General features: G+C 38.1%; 1 protein-coding gene and 2 pseudogenes across 1 annotated transcript; 2 read left to right on the top strand and 1 right to left on the bottom strand.

The window, feature by feature from the left end:
* Nucleotides 1–2,321: 2,321 nt before the first annotated feature.
* LOC123863475 (HUWE1-associated protein modifying stress responses 1-like) lies at nucleotides 2,322–6,428 on the bottom strand (annotated as a pseudogene).
* A 10,576-nt stretch (nucleotides 6,429–17,004) lies between these two features.
* LOC123859554 (putative P2Y purinoceptor 10) lies at nucleotides 17,005–18,070 on the top strand. The gene has a single exon (XM_045897613.2). The coding sequence runs from the start codon at nucleotides 17,005–17,007 to the stop codon at nucleotides 18,046–18,048; it is 1,044 nt and encodes a 347-aa protein (XP_045753569.1). The 3' UTR covers nucleotides 18,049–18,070.
* Nucleotides 18,071–18,945: 875 nt separating this feature from the next.
* Nucleotides 18,946–20,648, top strand: LOC123859609 (non-POU domain-containing octamer-binding protein-like; annotated as a pseudogene).
* Nucleotides 20,649–22,152: the final 1,504 nt, after the last annotated feature.

Below are 22,152 nucleotides of genomic sequence, written 5' to 3' on the forward strand. Positions count from 1 at the left end.
CATATAAATTGTATGCTGGCAGACATTAAGACCTACTTTTTCTTACTGAAGAAAATGGAACATGTTTTATCAAAATTTGACAATCGAGAGTTAAGGGTACTGAAATTAAAACACCAACTAAAACAAAAACAACCAAAAAAAAAAAAATGTTATTCAACTTGGAAGGAAGAATAGAACCAAGGCATAAAGGGGAGGTTAAATGGGGTTCCTCAATCTCAAAATCCTTTAGGACAAGAAGTTCTGGCCATTTGTGAGCAATGGTTTACACCACCAATCCCAATTCCAGAATCTAAATTTACAGCAATAGAAAAAAAACAAAGATAATTCCAAATTCATTTCTGGGCATACTGCAAAGAGAAGCTTGAAAGTATTCGTAATACACAGGCTTGTCTGTTTCAGGGAAAATGACATATTGCTGTAATTCTTCCTGCTGTTATATTCAAAGAAAAAATGATACAGTTTTGCAAATATTTAGAAATACCTCATTTTCATTCTTATTTTTAGTATAGGATTGACTTTTTAAAATAAGGGCTATATCTATAATGGATACAGAACTTCAGCTCACACCTTTCTAATATTCCATTCATCTCCCACCCAGTCAATGAATATTATGGTTATCTTAGCAAAGTTTCTTCACAGAAAGATATTACTAAATGGCTGATGTAACTGCAAACTTTAACAAAGTGCTGTGAATAACTGTTGGAAAATTCTTATACTGATTTGCAATGGTCTTTTAAGGTTAAAAATATGTTGGCTATTTGAACATAATACTACAAGTTTGCAAGGAAACATTTTCACTGTCCTACTTGATATATAATATAGTAATATGATAGAATAAATTATAGTACCTGGCAGGCTGACATCAACTCTTCATCTAAAACAGATTATCATTCAGTTCAAGATATTAAAAATGAGGATGAAACATGTTCTAAAACATTGTACTATAAGAGGTCTTTTTTTTTTTTAAGATTTTATTTATTTGACAGAGAGAGACACAGCGAGAGAGGGAACACAAGCAGGGGGAGTGGCAGAGGGAGAAGCAGGCTTCCTGCGGAGCAGGGAGCCTGATGTGGGGCTCAATCCCAGGACCCTGGGATCATGACCCGAGCCAAAGGCAGCTGCTTAACTGACTGAGCCACCCAGGCGCCCCTATAAGAGGTCTTATATGTACTCAAAAGAGGAATGTGCTCAGAACCTTTATTTAGGGCTACCTAACATCTAGAGAACATCCATGTGATTCCATATTTTCCAGAATGAGATTCCAAACTGCACTTGTTAGAAGAGGGACTGAAGAGTCCGGCTTTTCTACTTAAGTTGTGACCACATTGTTAGCAGATAAAAGACCTTTATCTTCCACCATCCCAATGGAAACTGCACAAAGTAGGGCATTCATGAAAAATGTAGAACAGGACACGAAAGACTAGAATACCTACCCTCCCCCACCATCCATCTCCATCTTGCTAATACTGAACCAAAAAGGAACCCCATTCTCAAAGTTCATGACCTCTCTACTTTAGGTCACCCTTGAATGGAGTCTACATAATTACATTTACCATAAGAATAGTATCCTGTTTGAGGAGTAGTCCTTGTCTTAAAACTGAGAATTTTAAGCCTACAGGGTTTATCTGGGGACAATTTAATAATATTGTTACTTTTAGAGCACTAACACACACAAAGTGAATCCAATAAAGATCTGTGTATGGATTAAGTACATTGCATGTCCATCATAGAACCCTTTTACATCACATAATCACCAGAACTAGAAACTGCATGGAAAACTAAAAACAGGGAACAGCCCAATCATTAGAAATTGCACACTCTGACTATACAGAAACCAGGTGCATGGTACAGTGCTGCTGCAAAAAATGGAAGCCTGTAGATTTGACAGGAAGCCAAATCATGGGTTTGAGATAATTTTAGGAAACTGGCAATACTGTTGAAGCAAAATAATCAACACAGCGGGAAATGGACCAAAAAAAGGCCTTCTATAATCAAGTAAACATCTGATATTTCCTTTCCCTTTGAGAATAAATATAAGTAAGGTCACTTTTAGCCTTGGAACAGATATATGTTTCCCTGTGATAATCTTGTTAATGACTACATGATATCTGATATCCTCTGCTAGGATTATAGTTTTAAGAAAGCCATAGTTACAAGAATCATCTACTGTAAATACCTAGAACTTCCTTTTATGGCAACCACTATAGAATTCACTTGTTTTAAACAGTTAATAAGGGAAGATGGCTCATGCTTCCTTTGCAATAATAGTTGGGGATCAAGTGGCTTTCAAGCAGCATGGTGGGTGTGAAAATGTCTGCAGTTTAGATCATTCTGTTGTGTTTATGGATTGGCAAGTCTGTAATCAAATGGCCACACTGGGCTAAGGTACACCTTCTGTTCCACCATTGTCCAAGTGGAGTGCCATTTCTTCTGATATGAAAGTGTTCACATTGACATCATGGAGTCCATTTATCCTTCAACTAGCATTCCATCTATTGCTTATATGTGTAGGAGAGCTTGGGGTACTCAAATGCATGCTTATACTATCCATTGTACCACTAAGACCATGCAGAGCTATGTTTTCCCAGAAGGGTTGCAAATTAGTCTCTATAGATGAGCTGATTTCCATTGAAGTAGCTCAGTTAGGGGACACTACAGTCAGTCTTGGGGAGCTCTAGAGTTTTGTGGTGAAGGAACTTTTCCACACAGGAAGCTGACCAAATCTTCTCTATGAATAGTTATTCAGGGCTCTTTAACCCAAACCAACACATACTTATTGCATTGCTGATAGTCAATTTGAATTCCAATATCAAAACTTTACTGATGGGTATCCATGCTTTCTTTCTTTGTAGAGGTTGGTGATGGTGGTGGCTGCATTTTGGAAAGGGACCCAGAGAAAAAGTCCTGGCTTCTGACACACTCAGTCAGGATAAGTAGGGAGAGGGAGAAACTCAAAAACAGAAAGAGAGTCAGAGAGACATAGACATGTTATTTGGGTGTCAATCACTCCAGAAGGCCACATTAGGTCTCACCATTTTGTTGCAGGGTTTCAGGTTCCTACACTCAATGTAAGGATGGCAGGAAGGGGGTCAGGTTGAGGTGAAGGGGAATCTGGGGGCCCAGAAGCACAATCCAGCATAGGAGGGGTGAAGGGAGATGCCTCCTCCCAGTCCCTGCTCCAAAGCTGGCTCAGGGCACAATGAGACTGCCCCACAGCCTTCCTTCCCCATTTTGTGACCAGTCTCCTTCTTTATTCTTTCTTTTTAAATTTTTATTTATTTATTTGTTTTTGAGAGGCAGGGAGGGGCAGAGGGAGAAGAAGAGAGAATCTCAAGCAGGCTCTGTACTGAGCTCAGAGCCTGATGCAGGGCTCAGTCTCAGGACCTTGAGATAATGACCTGAACCAAAATCATGAGTCTTGTGCTTAACCACCTGAGCCACAGAGGTGCCCCTCTTTTTATGTTCTTGATGTTAATTTTTTTCTCTTATTATTTCCTTTGTGCTTGAAGAACTTTCTTTAGCAATTATCTTAGAGCATGTCAACTTTGTTTCCATCACCTGAGTATTCCCAAAGGATATTTTTGTTGGCCTCCATGGTTTTAAATTAGAAATTTGTCATTTGGATCATTGTTTTTCTATGAATCATATATTGCTTTTCTCTGTTTTCTTCTTTTATGAGATTTCTAGTCTTTAGAGTTCTGAAGATTAATTATGATGTGTCTATATGTACATTTATTTGCATTTATCCCATTTAGGGTAAACTCAATTCTTGAATTCATAGCTTTATGCCTTGCACAAAATTTGGGAAATTTTCAGCCATTTTTTTGAAAAAGTTTTTTCACTTCTGGGCTTCCCCAGTGCTTAGTCCAGGATATACAGGAGACGACATATGTGCATGCACGCACACACACACACACACACACACACAATGTCATGTTGTTCCTTGAGTCTTGAGATCTTCAGCCAGTCTTTTTTTTTAATTTTCTCCACATCTTAGAGTCCTCTTTCATTTGTTTTATGTTTTATCTAGGTATTTTAGCCATAATTATCAAGAATAATGGGATGGAGTAGATTTATTCCATCTCATCTGCAATCGGAAGTTTTCAGGACAATCTTACAAGTAGGCTTACCTGTTGTTATTTGGGTGGAAGATGCATGGGGATGCTGACTGCTAATTTCTAACAATATTAATTTTATCTTGCACCTATGATTCTATCATTTCCTTAATTTATTCAATAACAAATGTGTTTTGAATATCTAATGCATGCAAGGAAGTTTTCTATTTCTCTTGATGTACACTTGATCAAGAAAAATTCAATATATGTCTCAGAATATAATATCCAGTGTATGACCCAGTTTATAATGGAAGCATGAGATCTTATCAAGGCACAGAGAGGTACCTAAGTCAGACTTGGAGAGAAATCTGAGAAGGCTTTCCAGAAGATAATTCTAAATTAGGAGCTGAAGGAAAATTAGTCACATGAAAAGTGGGAAAAGAATATTCCAAGAGCGTAAAATATTTATTCAAGTTCATCAATATATCAAAATGCATCACACATTCATGAAAATGTGAGTACTTCAGCATGGTTGGAGCAGAGAATTGTGGTGAAGTGTAGAGCTATAGAAATGAGGTTGGAAAGATAGACCTGCAGGACTTAATACACCATAGTAAGGAAGTTTTGTTTTGTTTTGTTTTGTTTTTGTTTTTAGATACAGGTGAATCTTTGGAAGAATTAGGCAACAGAATAGTGGCATCAAATTTGGAATTCAGAAAGATCACTTTAGTGAAAAATAGATTTGGGCGCCTGGGTGGTTCAGATGGTTAAGCATCTGCCTTCAGCTCAGGTCATGATCCCAGAGTCCTGGGATCGAGTCCCGCATTGGGCTCCCTGCTCAGCGGGGAGCCTGCTTCTCCCTCTGCTTCTCTCTCTCTGTGTCTCTTATGAATAAATAAATAAAATCTTTTAAAAAATGAAGAATATGTTTATTGGAATGGGCAAAATTGGAAGTAGAGGGAACCGATAAAGGCTGGTAAGAATAAGTAATAAAGAGATGATGGTTTGAGAGACTATGGACTCTGAGAAACAAACTGAGGGTTCTAGAGGGGAGGGGGGTGGGAGGATGGGTTAGCCTGGTGATGGGTATTAAAGAGAGCATGTACTGCATGGAGCACTGGGTGTTATCTGCAAACAATGAATCATGGAACACTACATCAAAAACTAATGCTGTAATGTATGGTGATTAATATAACATAATAATAATAAAAAAACAGATGATGGTTGTCTAAATTAGAATAAAGATGGTACAGAGAGAAGTAGCTAAATTTAGAAATTAGGAAGATAGAATTTATGGGATATGTGTGGGTATTAATAGGTGTAAATGTTAAAGGTATCACCTAGATTGTGTGAATGGGCAGATGGCAGAGTGATCATATGCCATTATCCAAACTAAGACACTTTAAAGAGTGAAAGGTAGTATCATTATTGATTACATTGCAATAACAAATGTAAACCAGTTCTGTTCCAGGCAAATCAGAATATATGGTCAGCCTAGTGTATGGTCATTTTAGTAAAATAGCATGTTTTTTGGAGGAATACTACACTTTATTTAAAACATTTTAATTTATCTTGAGAAAATTAAAAAAAATAATTTAAAATGCTCAAGAGACATGCACTTATTAATAAATGAGTATTATTTCTTTGGGTGGAGAGGATGGGGTGGATATAGTATGTGATTACAATTTACATGAGTGCAGAGACCATGTCTGCCTATATACCATCTTATCATCAGTACCTAAAACAATGCCTAATACATTGAAGGGATGCAAAATGTACATTAATTAATTAATATCCATTATATTTAGAGGGAAAGGTGTGTTCTAAGGCCTAGGAAAGTATTGTTTTGCACTTGACGGTACATAAAATGAGATAACTGGGGGAAGGGACACAAGTCCTGTGTATACTCCAAATAATGGCTGCTATAGGCAGAGGATAATAGAAAAAGCTGTTAGTGAAGTAAAAAATTCCTATCAATGTCAATCTCTGCCTCTCACTAAGCCACAGCTAATCTGCTCCATGCTTTCCACCTACCATTGGTGCCCTTGGTTTTGGGGAGATTTACAGAGCACTTTCTTCTCTCAGCACAGAGGCAGACAGGTGAAGTAGAAAGATTATTTGAGTGAGAGGTTTATTTTTAGCCACATTTCAAAATCTAATTAACAGTGAGTTTCTTTATCCCTGGGCAAGTTAATTTACCACTTTGTACCTTACCAAATGAGGTAAAAATGAAGATTCAAATGATTTTTTTTTTAATTTCTTGCAGGTAGCATCCTCCAGTTCTGGGGCAAATGAGTTGGGACATACATACGCAGGCAACTTACCATAGTTCTTGTTGCTAACCTTTCTGAAGAAGTTGTGATCTGCAACCATGTCTGCTTGGCTCAGTCCTCAGTGAGAAACGTGAGACTCAGACACAACCAAAGGAGCACAATAGTGGTGAGGCTATTCTGTTCCTAAGCCTTTTGCTATCTGAAACCAGTAGCATTGCCAGACAGGGGTGGGAAACATTCATGGTCCTGCATTTGGAGAAAAGAGAATCTTTTTAAGTGGAATAACAACCACCTAAAAGCCATTTGAAAAGCTATTATGGTGTATATATACCACATCAAAAGGAATGAAATCTTGCAATTTGCAATGACGTGGATGGAACTGGAGGGTATTGTGCTGAGCGAAATAAGTCAATCAGAGAAAGACGTGTATCATACGATTTCACTGATATGAGGAATACTTAATCTCAGGAAATAAACAGGGTTGCTGGAGTGGTGGGGGTTGGGAGGGATGGGGTGGCTGAGTGATAGACATTGGGGAGGGCATGTGCTATGGTGGGTGCTGTGAATTGCATAAGACTGTTGAATCACAGACCTGTACCTCTGAAACAAATAATACATTATATGTTAAAAAAGAAGAAGAAGAAGAAGAAAGGAAGAAGAAGAAGAAGAAGAAGAAGAAGAAGAAGAAGAAGAGGAAGGAGAAGAAGAAGGAGAAGAAGAAGAAGAAGAAGAAGAAGAAGAAGAAGAAGAAGAAGAAGAAGAAGAAGAAGAAGAAGAAGAAGAAGAAGAAGAGGAGGGTAGCAGGAGGGGAAGAATGAAGGAGGGGGAATTGGAGGGGGAGATGAATCATGAGAGACTATGGACTCTGACAAACAAACTGAGGGTTCTAGAGGGGAGGGGGTTGGGGGGATGGGTTAGCTTGGTGATGGGTATTAAAGAGGGCACGTTCTGCATGGAGCACTGGGTGTTGTTATACACAAACAATGAATCATGGAACACTACTTAAAAACTAATGATGTAATGTATGGTGATTAACATAACATAATAATGAAAAGAAAAAAGAAAAGAAAAGCTATTATTTTAGGAAGACCTGAAAGCTTTAAATAAAATGAATGGAGTTATTAGGGAAGGCTGAAAGTTTTAAAATAGAATGAATGGAGTTATCTACTTTAAAGCAATTTTAAGGGCCAGAGTCCCTGGAGAATATAAAATAACTATATGACTGTGAAGGGAAACTGGGAAAATCCTGAAAAGGCCTGTGATCAAGCCATGGATGCTTGCAGTGGGATTGACACAGTAAGATTCTCTGCCCACTACTGGTGTAGTCTGTCTTTTAGTGCAGATAGGGGTTTGTCAAGGTATTAGTATTCATGATCCACACCCTAGACATAAGAGCAAATAATGTACTAGTTGGAGATAATAATGTATAAGTAAGAGTTTGATAATTTCTTAGTGGTCAAATGGGAATAAGGACAGTATCTCCCTTCCTTATAGCATTGTCATGAGGATTATATGATATAATATATCTAAAGTGGATGGCACGTAGTAAATGATCAGTAAATTTAATTGTTAGTAAACAGTGATGTTATTGGAGTATAAGTTGCTAGATACATCAGCTATTCCAAGAAAGTTGAAGTCAACAAGGACTGGAGAAGTCAGAGGTACAAGGAACTTAAGCTGGGATTTGAAATGTATTTATATTTCACCTTCTTTCATGACTTAGAAGAAATATACAAAACAAATTAGAATAATAGCACTTCTTGCAGTATTACTATGTAGCAAATACATGCATTACATATATTATTTTGACTCTTTGAATGTACACAACAGTGCTATACATTATAGAGTGGAGGAAGCTGTGGACCAGATAAATTAGGAAATGCAACTGATTTCTGAGCATTGATTTTGTATCCTGTCTCACTGCTGAATTCCTGTATGAGTTCTAATAACTTGGTGGTGGAGTCTTTTTGATTTTCCACATAAAGTATCATGTCATCTGCGAAGAGAGAGAGTTTGACTTCTCTGCCAATTGAATGCATTTTATTTCTTTTTGTTGTCTCTTGCCAAGGAATTCTGGTACTATATTGAGCAATAAATGGTGAGAGTGGGCATCCTTGAGTTCCTGACCTTAAGGGAAAAGCTCTCAGTTTTTCCCCATTGAGAATGATATTCACTGAGGGCTTTTCATAGATGGATTTTATGATATTGAGGTATGTTCCCTCTGTCCCTGTACTTTGGAGAGTTTTAATCAGGAAAGGATGCTATACTTTGCCAAATGCTTTCTCTGTATCAATTTAGAGGATCATATGGTTTTTGTCTTTTATTTTTTTAATGTACTCTATCATGATGATTTGTGAATGCTGAACCACCCTTGTATCCCAGGAATAAATCCCATCTGGTTGTTATGGATAATCCTTTTAATGTGCTATTGGATCCTATTGGCTAAGATCTTATTGAATATTTTAGCTCCCATGTTGGGGGCAGAGATATTTACAATTGTTAGATCTTCTTGTTGAATAGACTCTTTAAGTATGATATAGTGTCCCTCTACATCTCTTACTACAGTCTTTGGTTTAAAATCTGATTTGTCTGATATGAGAATTGCTACCCCAGCTTTCTTTTGAGGTCTGTTGGCATGGTAAATGGTCCTCCATCCCCTTACCTTCACCCTGGAGGTGTCTTTAGGTTCAAATTGAGTCTCTTGTAGATAGCGTATGGATGGGTTCTGCTTTTTTATCCAATCTGAAACCCTGTGTCTCTTGATTGGTGCATTCAGCCTGTTTATGTTGAGAGTAACTATTGAAAGATATGAATTTAGTGCCATTGTATTGCCTATAAGATCTCTGTTTCTGTAGGTTTTCTGTTTCTTTATGGTCTATGTGTCTCTTGGGATTTCTCTTCATTTACAGAATCCCCCTTAATATTTCTTGCAGGGCTGGGTTGGTGGTCACATATTCTTTGTTTCTGCCTGTCCTGAAAGCATTTTATCTCTCCATCTGTTCTGAATGACAATCTTGCTGGGTAAAGTATTCTTGGCTGCATGTTCTTTTCATTTAGTACCCTGAACATGTCCCGCCAGCCCTTTATGGTTTGCCAGGTCCCTGTGGACAGGCCTGATGTTATTCTGATGGTCCTCCCTCTGTGAGTAAGAAATCTCTTCCCCCTAGATGCTCTCAGGATGGCTTCCTTGGCTCTCAGATTTGCAAACTTCACTATTACATGCCAGGGTGTTGATCTATTTTTATTGATTTTGGAAGGGGTCCTCTCTGCTTCTTGGACTCGAATGCTTGTTTCCTTCTCCAGATTAGGGAAGTTCTCAGCTAAGATTTGTTCAAATATACTTTCTAGTCCTCTCTCTCTCTCTCTCCACCCCCTTGGGGATCCCAATAATTCTGACATTGGAGCATTTCCTAGGGTCATTGATCTCTCTAAGTCTATTTTCATGTGCCACTAGCTGCCTATCTCTGTCTTCTTCAGCTTCCTTCCTTTCTATCAGTTTATCTTCTAGATCACTAATTTGTTATTCTGCCTCATTTACCCTGGCTGTTAGAGTTTCTAGTTTAGACTGCATCTTATTCATAGCATTTTTAAGTTTGGCCTCATTAGATCTAATTTCTGCCTGTAGAGATTCTATATTGTCACTAATGCTTTTTTCAAGCCTAGCTATTGACTTCATGATTGCTATCCTGAAGTCTGTCTCTGATATCTTGTTTATATCCATATCCATTAGTTCTGTGGCAGAAATGTTGTCTCTGGTTCTTTTTTTTGTTCAGAGTTTCTCCTCCTAGTCATTCTATCAGTGGATGTTGAATGAATGGACAGAATTCAAAATATCAACCACGACCCAAGTTAGATGCACCCTAGCAATATCCAGCATGGTCAGATGCCACCACTGAAAAAAACAAAGCCAAAATGAAACACAAGAATAAAAGTAAAAAATTGAAAAATTAAAAAATTTAAAAAATATACTATATATACATGTAATATAAAATAAAAAAATTAAAAAGAGTGGATGGGAAGGGGAGCTATAATCTCTCAGTGTGAACAAAGCAGAGTGTTAGTTCTTGGGTGTATTTTGGTCTGTGTGTTAGAGGACACTACGTCTCAAAATTACTAGAAAAAGTAAAATTTGTATATATAAAAAGGTAAAACTAAGTAGAGTGAAAAACGGGCTAAAATAAAGCATATGTTTACAAAAAATATAGGTATGTAAAAATACAAGTTAAAAAGCGCCTATGAAAACATGAGTTGGTATAATAGACATCTAGTTGAAATGAGAAGGTATAAAGAAGAATACAGCAGTAGAAAACGGCATGAGAAAAGGAAAAAAAAAAGAAAGAAGAAAAGAAAAGGAAAGGAAAATTATATCTGAAAAATAAACAAGTTGTGAGGCCACACCTGGAGCTCAATATACAATTTTCTCCTTGTGTTGGGATTTTACAGTCTTATAGGGTCCAAAGGATTGTCATCTACCTATTTTCCAGCCTGTCTTCGGGGAAGGTCCTGCCACTCTGTTTCTCAGGTAATCCTGCCAGTGTGGAGTTGCCCCACCCCCTGTCTGGGGGATGGGCTCAGTGGAGACTGGACTTCGGAGTGTCTTTTGTATCCTGGGGCTTTTCCACACCTCCTCAGGGGATCAGAGCAAAAATGGCCGCTGCCAAACCTCTGGCCCAGAGCAGAAAATTCGGAGTCTGCCCTCTTTAGTAAACTCTGCAGGACAAACAGTCTCAACTTCTGTTTGTGCTGCTGAAAACCGCAGCTTTCTGCAGTGTGTGCTCACAGCTACTTTCCCAGAAGTGTTTTCAGGGGCTCGGGAGTATCTCTGCCCTTTCTGTTTTTAAAACTGTGAGCAACCGTGGGCTCCGGCTTGCACCAGAAGCTCCAAAATCAGGTCCAGTTCTGCCCTAAAGCCCTTTCCCGGCCACTACTGTTCTGCGAGTTTTTGCCCTGTTGCAGGCACTGGTTCCAGATTTTTTTAGGCTGTTCAAGGAAAGAGTGGATATCGACCTGCCTGGTTTGTGGTTTCTGGCGATCCTAGTTGAGAGTCCCTTCGTGTGCTCGCTGACCATAACCTGCTTCCTGGCTCCACTGCTTGGGCACTCTTCCAGTTCAGAAACCCCCTTTTGCTCTGTGGTTCCTTGTATCCCAAGACCACAATGCCCTACCTAGAATTCTGTCTTTTCATTTCCAAGGCCCCCTTCAGGGAGGGGTGTCTCTTACTTGAGCAGATTTCTAAGGGTTTTGATTTTGCTCTCCCATGTTATTAGTTTCCAGGAGTCAGCTTATGGCAGCTCCCTCCCCCTTCTGTTTATCTTCCAGTATCTCCCTGCAGATTCATGACTCTGCCCTTCCTACCTTGCCAAAAGCAGCTGCTTTTCTGCTTCTAGAGATCCAGATATATATTCTTACATCTCAGGTTGATTTTGTGGGTGTTCAAAATGGTTTGATAGATATCCAACTAAATTCAGGGGACCAGTTGAAACAGGGTCCCCTACTCCTCTGCCATCTTGCCTTCCTCAAAAAAAAAAAAAAAAGCTCATCTTTTCATTATAGTATTGAGAAGTATAGAATATTTTTTTGTTTTGTTTTGTTTTGTTTTGTTTGTTTGTTTTGAAAGATAGAGCGTGCCAGTAGGGGGATGGGCAGAGGGAGAGGGAGAGAATCTTAAACAGTCTTCATACCCGGCACAGAGCCGGGTGTGGGGCTCTATCTAAGGACCCTGAGATCATGACCTGAGCCAAAATCAAGAGTCAGACTCTTAACTGACTGAGCCTGACCCAGGCACCCCTAGAAGTTTTTTTTTTTTTTTTTTAACATAAGAATCCTGTTTGTTTTCTAAAACCTAAGCATAATGCAATATTTTTGTCATTGTTTCTGTTTTGTTTTACTATCACTTTTTTTCCCCACACAGTCAAGATAGGAGAAATAATTGGATGTAGATAAATAAGCCAGATTTTACTACACAGTTATGAAAGTTAGGTCACAAACTTGTCCATGAGTTTCCTCCTTCAGGTTGGAAAAGAATGTCTGACTATCTTGGTCTATTTGTGCTGTTATAACTAAAAGACTACAGATTGGGTATCTTAAACAATACTTAGTTTTCAGAGTTCTGGAGGTTAGGAAGTCCAAGATCAGGATGTCAGATTTGGTGTCTGTTGAAAGTCCACTTTCTGGCTTATAGATGGCCATCTTCTCACTGGCAGAAGGGGCAAGGGATTTCCCTGGGGCCTCTTTTATAAGACCACTAATCCCTTAAAGACCTAATTACTTCCCAAAGGCTCCACTCCAAACACCATCACGTTTAGGATTAGGTTTCAACATATGACTCTAGGGTGCAATAAACATTCTACATTCAGCCAACAGCATTAATTAAATGATTCACAATATTTGTGTGGCGATAATATACTGGTTTCTCAGATAAAACACAATCCTTGCTGGTATACAGGACAATATAGTCCCTGGATCTCATGGGAACTTATTAGAAATGTAAATTATTGGGCCCTAACCCAGACTTACTAAATCAGAAACCATGGGTGGGACAGCACTCCAGATGATTCTGAGGCATGCTCAAGTTTGAAAACCACTTTGTTAAGGTGGGAATAATAAATTCTGTCTGGGTTGATTTGTGACTAAGTAAAGTAATTACTGAGTTAGGCCTTAAAGAATGAGTCAAAATTCTGTACACCATAAGTCTTCCTTCAGCTGAAAAGAATTTGATATATTTGGAAAACAAACAGATTTGGCATTGTGATATTATGAGAAAGTATTAGCATTGGAATTTGAAAGAGAATTAGCTTAGGATGTCTTCTTGGAGGATAATTTGGTATTATAGATCAAAAGCCTAGCAATTCCACTTTTAAAAATTTATTCAAAGAAAATAGTTGCTCAAATGTATGAAGATGGGTGTACAAGAATGTTTCACAAGGCATTGTTTCTAATAGTGAAAAATGAGAATCTACCTCAATGTCCACTAGTAAAATAAATTATGGTATATAATTCTGATGAAATTCTAAGTACCCATTAACATGATTATTTATCAATAAATTGATTAATAAAATGATTGCTAATGTCTATTTATTAATGATACTATATTCATAATAATTATGATTGAATACAAACTATAATTATAAAAGAGTATGTGTATATGAGTCAAATTTGGTTAAAATATCTATACATGTATTCATTTATAGGTCTATAGGCATGGGGGAAAATGTAGGTTATACACCAAAATGTTAGCAATGGAAATATTAATGATAGATGTGTATATATTTTGTTTTTCTTTATCTCTATTTTCTAATGTGAAACTGTATTCCTTATATAAAGAAATAACAAAAGGTTAAAAACAACCTAATCTAAGACTGTTAAGCAAATTTTTAGAAAGATTTACTTATTTATTTGAAAGAGAGCGAGAGAAAGAAAGAGAGTGAGAGCACGGGGAGGTGAAGAGAGGAAAAGAATCTCAAGTAGATTCTGGGAGCTGAACATGGATCCCAGCATGGGCTCAATCTCAAGACGCTGGTATCATGACCTGAGCCAAAACCAAGAATCCAACACTTAATCAACTGAGCCACCCAGGCACCCCTGTTAAGCAGATTTTTTACACAATCTTATTATTAGGGACAAAAAAATATTAATTCTGCTTTTTAAAAACACCGTATTTGTCCTAGAATATTTGGGAAAAAAACCTAATCACTCTTGCTTTAATAGTCCACTGTCAAGGTTACTGTTCTAAAATCTGGCATTAGTTTATTTCTAAAAGTTTGTATTATTATTAGGTAATTACAAAAATATGGGTTTCATCTTAGAAGTTCCTGGAAAAGTAAATATTACTCCGTAGTGGAAGGCAAGAAGATCCTGTGAATGTGGAAAATTTAATCTCCTTGTTTTTGGCCTTGGTAGCCTCATCTATAAGAAGTGTCATGATCAGGAGATCTTGATGGTCCTTAACTGCTCTAATATTCTAGGGATTTCTAATGAATTTAGAAGCCCAACTATTTTCAGAGATCTAAATGAGGAAGTATGGAAGCTAAAAAAATAAAATAAATTAAAACTCTGTAAAATGCCCTTTAAAGGATTCTTCTTCTGATGTTACACAAGATGTTGTTGATACTTCTCTCCTTTAGTATAACTTCTCCCTTAATGGAATTTTAAAAGAAATGTGTTAAATATTTAAAAATATTTGAACATTGGTATACTTATGACACCTGGTGGTCAAATTAAATATCACATCTAAATTCTAATTCCCCAGACACTCCCTTTCTGTCAGTGCGACTCCCCCCACTCCCCCTATTTATCCACTCATCATGCATTCAAGTCATTCACTTAACAAACACTTAGTGGATCCCTAATATGTTCAAAACATTTTAGGAGACACTTTATTATGGAGGAAAGAAAGTAGTGAGAGAATGAGTCTTTGATATGTAAGAGATTGCAATCTATTTAGAGGAACAAAAGAGACTCCATGCAAAGGTAATAACCACAGCACGTTGTTAAGTGTATTAAATGCATTCTCACTAGAAAAATGATCAGAACTATGGACTGTGAGGCCATAGAAGTGACTTCTGGTTTGGAGAGGTCAAGAAAGTCTTCTTGTAGGAGGTGAAGCTTGTCTTTCTTGGGACCTCAGTTTCCTCAGCTGTAAAACAGTGGTAATGTTATATTGTTGCATAAGATTGCTGTGAGGGACAGATTGAGAGAGTGTATACAAAGTACTTAGCATAACACCTCATCCAAGTAGGCATTCAGTGATTTTTAATTATTATTATAACAAAACCAAAGATGATCAGGGAAAACTTCATGTATGTTAACTATTTTCTAAATTTTATTTCAAGAATAATTCTGGTTTTAAAAAAAAAGGATAATCCTGGTTCACGTTTACATGGCTTTTTATTTAAACTGAGTACACAGAATACAAGATCAATTATTTTAGTTAGTTCAGTGGGGAAACAAACAGACCACAAAAACAGATAGTGTTGGCTCAATTTACAGTTTGCTAGACTAACTGGCTGATTTAGCAAAATAGTCAACTCTGTGGAAAATAACATTCAAAGTAGTTGTTTACTTGAGTGAGCTGGTTGACTGCAATGAACTTTCAGTAAATACAGTCTATCTGAAAGCACCATGTAGTCAGTCTAAAGGCATCAAATAGATGATTTGGCACTGTATAGGCTGTGTGTGTGTTGACTGAGTTTTTACAATTTCAATTAGTTGTATTTTGGGTTGAATAAGCACTGTCTTAGACTTTATATTGCTTTCAATAGTTAATGTTAAGTGTGTCTCAATTTCCCTTTAATTCCATAAAATGTGAAACAAACTAACTGCCTTTGCAAGCAATAAAAAGTACAAGGGAATATTAAAATTCTATTTAGCCTTTTGTTTCTACAATCAAAGGCATGCTATATTTCCCGAGAATATCAAATGTTTGAGTAAACTGTCATTTTCAAAGGTTAAAATAAGCTGTTTTATAGTGGTTTTGGGCCAAAAGCAATAATGATCTGATCCAAAAGAAAACCAAGAAGTGGGACTCTGCATTTTAGGGGTGAATTTAGGGGTGAACCTGGATAAAGGAAGAGACAGGATTGCTGTCTTCAGATATTTAAAGAGTTTCATGTGCAACAGGGGGTAAACTTTACTTGACATTGATAGGCAGAACTAGGTTAAAATGACAGGGATACAGATAACTCACTAGAAGGAAGAACTCTTTAACAATTATGATTGTTAAAAATGTAACAATTCAAAATTAATAACTTTTCACTCAACTTGCCTCAAGATCTGAATTAGAGATAGCTCTTTTTGCTGTAACTACCACTAGATACCTTCTAGTTTTTCACATACTCTGGTAGTTGTTTGAAATGGTAGCAAGGATAGTCTCAATAAATGTGAATGTCTGAAGCTGACATAATTCTGTTAATAAACACAGATCTTTAAAGCTACAGAATCTTCAAGAAAAGTGTCATGACATACAAGCAGGACTAACTTTGCCCTCAGCCAAATTCTGAAGGAGCTAAAGTTTATCTGCATTGCAACATTTTTTCCAAGTTTCCATCCTTTCAAGGACTGGTGACCTGCCAGCCCTTCCCAGGCCCTTATCTTGTGTTTCATTCCCAAAGGTTCACAGACTCATCTCAGCAGTCACCTAAACCCTGATAAGGTTGCAATTTAAAATTGATTCAGTTTTAGTCTTTTCCAGCATTAATGATTGGAAACTCAGCTAGATCTCAAACTTTGAAAATGCAGATGGAGACAACTGTAATACTGAAATATAGAAACCCAGAAAAGTGTTGGAATGTATGTCTGGGTAAATTTTCCAGTAAGGTCTTGCTTGTTGGCCATCTCTATAAGTTTGATTACTCCCTCTGACTACTAAGGGGAAAACCTGACTAAGGTTTTAGTTTAGGGGAAAACCAAGACTAAGGCCTTGATTTCTAAAAATATGCTCCACAATGCTGTTATACATTTGTAGATTGCCATGATATTTTCAGTTTAGTTTTCATAAAAAATACCTTTTGAATTTGTGAAAGTTCACACTTGAATACTTGAATACTTTTTTGGCAGGACACAAATATATTTGTATACCCAAATATAAACTGGCATGCCCTTGACCCTATTTTTACTCTATTTTCTGCAGAAATCATCACTCTAATGCTTTCCTTAAGGAAGGAACATACATCCTCAAGATGGGAAGTAACAGCACAAACAGTGTAAGAACAAAGTGCACTGATCTTCAAGTGTCATTTCAGTACTCTCTCTATGCAACCACTTACATCCTCATATTCATCCCTGGTCTTCTGGCCAACAGTGTAGCCTTGTGGGTTCTGTGCCGCTTCATCAGCAAGAAAAATAAAGCCATCATTTTCATGATCAACCTCTCTGTGGCTGACCTTGCTCACGTGCTGTCCTTACCCCTCCGGATTTACTATTACATCAGCCACCACTGGCCCTTCCAGAAGGCCCTTTGCCTGCTGTGCTTCTACCTGAAGTATCTCAACATGTATGCCAGCATTTATTTCCTGACGTGCATCAGCCTTCAGAGATGTTACTTTCTCCTCAAGCCCTTTAGGGCCAGAAACTGGAAGCGTAGGTATGATGTGGGCATCAGTGCTGCCATCTGGATCATTGTGGGGACTGCCTGTTTGCCACTTCCAATTCTGAGAAGTTCTGGCTTAACCAACAACACTGAATCCTGCTTTGCCGATTTAGGATTTCAACACATTAGCATGGCTTCCTCCATTGGCATGATAACTGTAGCTGAACTTGGAGGGTTTTTTTTACCTGTTGTAATTATTACTTATTGCACATGGAAAACAAGAAAATCTTTACAAGAATTCCAAGTTCCCCCTCAGAATACCAAAGAGAGAAAAAAGGCTTTGTGGATGGTCCTGATGTGTGCAGTGGTGTTCATTGTGTGTTTCACTCCTTACCACTTCAACTTCCCATTCTTTATGATGGTGAAACAACATGTCTTTTCAAACTGTTCCTTTATTAAGAGCACCGTATGTTTTCACATCATTTCTCTATGTCTTGCAAATCTGAATTGCTGTCTTGATCCCATTGTATATTATTTTATGACCTCAGAATTCCGTGATAGGTTTTTGGAACACAGTGGTTTGGCTCTTCAGTCATGTGTGAGATGCAAAGACAGTGCTTTAGAAATTCATCACAGGAAGGAGGATCTTCAAACTATCTCCCTTGAAATTTTGAATGATTCCAAGACATTGTAATCAAATTACTAGCTAGAATAATCTATGTTCTCTATCAGTTTAGCTATGTCACCTTGAAGATTTTTCTTAAAAAAAAAAATTGTATTTTGAGTGCCTTAACAAAACATGGCCTCCTTCCTTTCAACCTCAAAATGATCCCTCTGAAGGAATTATTCATGACTGTATTTTCTATCCAAATGGAAACATACTGTTCTATGGAGCATAAAATAAAATATCTTTCTTTACAGAACGTAATAAGCAACAGAATAAATTGCACAACTCTTCCTCAGCAGTGGGTCCAATGTTTTCACTTTGTCCTGCAAGAAACAAAAAGTAAATTGAAAATAAGTGGACATAGGTGAATTGTCCAATCATTCAAAAATGCACAGGAGAACAATATGATCCTAGCTTTATTTAGAAAATATATACTACTTGAGTAAAATAGACTAAAGAGGAAAGAGTTTTTAATATTAATAGGAGTAGTGGGAATTAATATCCATATAACTTGGAATATCTATCAGCATTTTCTTTTGTCCCCCTGGGTAAACAAACAATTCAGACTTATCCCAAATATCTCAAAAGTATCATGAGATTCACACACAACACATACACCTTAAACACAGAAGAGAGCTGTGTTCTAACATATTTCATAAACTTCAGAGTTTCAAGGTTTGCAGTGAAAGCTCTTTGCTTGAAAGTCTAAGAGTGTGTGATATGATGCTTACTTTTATATATTGGCACTCATTAAGAAAATATTTTGTTATATTTGTACATTAAAATCAATTGTGCAATGATCTTTCTACATTAATTCCTCTATATACAACCTCAGTCACAACTTTGCTTGATAGATTTTAAATAAAGAGTTAATAAAGTACCACACACATTTTTTTCTTGGGACTGCAGAGGCTGTATAGTGTTGCCGTTACTCTGAGGAGAGAACAGTCGGTAGAGGGGTGCAAAAATGCAGAACAATAAAACCTTTAACTTGGAGAAGCAAAACCATACTCCAAGGAAGCATCATCGGCATCACCACCAGCAGCACCTCTAGCAGCAACAGCAGCCACCACCGCCACCAATACCTGCAAGTGGGCAACATGCCAGCAGCCAAAATGAAGGCTTGACTATTGACCTGAAGAATTTTAGGAAACCAGGAAAGAAGACCTTCACCCAACGTAGCCGGCTCTCTGTGGGCAATCTTCCTCCTGACATCACTGAGGAGGAGATGAGGAAACTATTTGAGAAATACGGGAAAGCAGGGGAAGTCTTCATTCATAAGGTTAAGGGCTTTGGCTTTATCCACTTGGAAACATGAACCCTAGCGGAAATTGCCAAAGTAGAACTGGACAACATGTCACTCCATGGAAAGCAGCTGCGTGTGCTCTTTGCCTGCCATAGTGCATCCCTTACAGTCCAAAACCTTCCTCAGTATGTTTCCAATGAACTTCTGGAGGAAGCCTTTCCGGTGTTTGGCCAGGTGGAAAGGGCTGTAGTCATCGTGGATGATCGAGGAAGGCCCTCAGGAAAAGGCATTGTTGAATTTTCAGGGAAGCCAGCTGCTCGGAAAGCTCTGGACAGGTGCAGTGAAGGCTCCTTCCTGCTAACCACATTTCCTCGGCCTGTGACTGTGGAGCCCATGGACCAGTTGGATGATGAAGAGGGACTTCCAGAGAAGCTGGTTAAAAAGAACCAGCAATTTCACTAGGAGGGAGAGCAGCCACCCAGATTTGCAAAGCCTGGCTCCTTTGAGTATGAGTATGCCATGCACTGGAAGGCATTCATTGAGATGGAGAAGCAGCAGCAGGACCAAGTGGACCACAGCATCAAGGAAGCTTGTGAGAAGCTGGAGATGGAGATGGAGGCTGCTCGCCATGAGCACCAGGTCATGCTAATGAGACAGGATTTGATGAGTCGTCAAGAAAAACTTTGGAGGATAGAAGAGCTGCACAACCAAGAAGTGCAAAAACGAAAACAACTGGAGCTCAACCAGGAGGAGGAACGCAGGCGCCGTGAGGAAGAGATGCGGTGGCAACAGGAAGAAATGATGCAGTGACAGCAGGAAGGATTCAAGGGAACATGCCCTGATGCAAGAGAACAGGAGATGTGGATGGGCCAGATGGCTATGGGAGGTGCTATGGGCATAAACAACAGAGACGCCATGCCCCCTGCTCCAGTGCCAACAGGTACCCCAGCTCCTCCAGGAACTGCCACTCTGATGCCAGATGGAACCTTGGGATTGACCCCACCAACAACTGAATGCTTTGGCCAAGCTGCTACAATGGAAGGAATTGGGGCAATTGGTGGAACCCCTCCTGCATTCAACCATGCAGCTCCTGGAGCTGAATTTGCTCCAAACAAATGTAGCTGATACTAATAAAAATTTCAATGTCTAGTTTCCCAAAAAACCTTAAAATAAGGACCCTTTTTGGACTAGCCAGAATTCTGCCCTGGAAAAGTGCTAGGGATTCCTCCCAATAGTTAGGTCTTCCTTGCCTGTACTACTCTGAGGGAGTTTGCTGGAGGCTGAGGGCAAGAGAGGGGTGATATTTAACAAATCAGTTCTTTGTGGTATATCATTTAACAAATTGATTTTGTGTGGTGCATTCCTGAAGTCTCATGTGATTGCTGAGGGCCTGTGAAGGGGGCTGGAAACCATGGCAAAATGGATCCAGTTAGAGCCCCCATTAATCTTGATCATTCCATTCTTTGTCCATCCTGTTCTATTTGGTTCCTTATTATACCCTCCAAACCCCAGAGACACTGCCACATACACCACAAAAATAAGCATCCCCCAATGACCTTAGTCCCATTGTTCCATTCACTCGCAGATGGGAATTCAGGCAAATGTCCACAGAGGTCACAGACAACATACATAAGGTTCTGTTATATCCCATATATTAGCCCTTCATGTCCCAAGGAAGACATTTTCTCTTAGAGATTTTCATTTTAGTGTATCTTTAAAAAAAAATCTTGTGTTAAGTTGCCTCCATATTTTTTTCTTGGGTTAGGACAACCCAGGAATGGCCCTTTTGTGTCTATGATGTTGCTGTTCACAGCTTTTCTTGATAGGCCTAGTACAATCTTGGGAACAGGGTTGCTGTATGCTGAAGGTTGGACGGTAGCTCTTAGCCTTGCCTATCTTAGGTAGTTATGCTGTGCATTTTTTTTTTATTGGTGTACCATGTTTGATTTGTCCCTGATATCTTTGGAGCTTTTCTGAGAAATGGAGCAGTAATACAGCATTAACTTATTAAAATACATTTTAAGCCTTAAAAAAAAAAAAGTATCACACATGTAGTTTTTCAGTTAGACCTCATTCTCACAAGTAAAGACATATATAAAGAGAATATTGGTGAATTGAATATTATTATGAATGCAGAATGAAAAGTTGCTATTTTTTAAATCTTTGTGGTGAAATAATTTTGTAATCCAAATCACTAACATTGAAAAAATGTGAAACTTAAAATTTCATATATTGGCTTTCATTAAAATGGTATTTTATAAAGCAGTAGTCAGGTTTATAAAATTATAAAGACTTATTTTCTTGTCTTTATAAGGTTGGAAATTCACAAACTGTTTTATTTGTGTGAATTTTTTTTTGTAATAGTGATTGCCTATTAGAACAGTGACAGATAATAACATTTGCTACAGTGTTGGGAAAATAGAGTAAAACCTAATGTATAAACTTGTCAAAGCACTATGTTGTACACATGAAACTAATGAAACATTGTGTATCAACTACACTCAAATAAAAAAAATAATTAAAAAAAATAGGAAAGTGCTTCTTAGCAGAGGAAGAAGCAGAAGACTGGGAGGACCCTAGGCATGTCTCGTTCCACAAACACAGCTAGATAACTATCAAATCAACCTAAATTCCCCAGAAATTGACCTGAAGACTGAAAGAACAAACTCCACAAGTAAAAGAAGAGAAAAGGCCACATCAAAGAAGGTCTAGGGGAGGAAGGGATTGCAGCCACTGCTGAGGGAAGGGAACCATGGTCAAGGAGAAGGGCACACTGAGGAAAACACAAAGAGAACATTTCCCAGAAGCCATTGAGTTGGAAAACAAGAGGGGCTGAATTTTGTGGGTTCTTGCAACCAGTGGGGCTTAAAACCTGGAGTTTTAAA

Source organism: Mirounga angustirostris, unplaced genomic scaffold (assembly GCF_029215605.1).
Source record: "Mirounga angustirostris isolate CCGP_5_RB_7025 unplaced genomic scaffold, mMirAng1.0.hap1 SCAF_11, whole genome shotgun sequence".
NCBI classification, from domain to species: Eukaryota; Metazoa; Chordata; class Mammalia; order Carnivora; family Phocidae; genus Mirounga; species Mirounga angustirostris.

Coding starts and splice junctions, on each gene's coding strand:
- LOC123859554 (XM_045897613.2), top strand. CDS start 17,005: ATGGGAAGTAACAGCACAAACAGTGTAAGAACAAAGTGCACTGATCTT.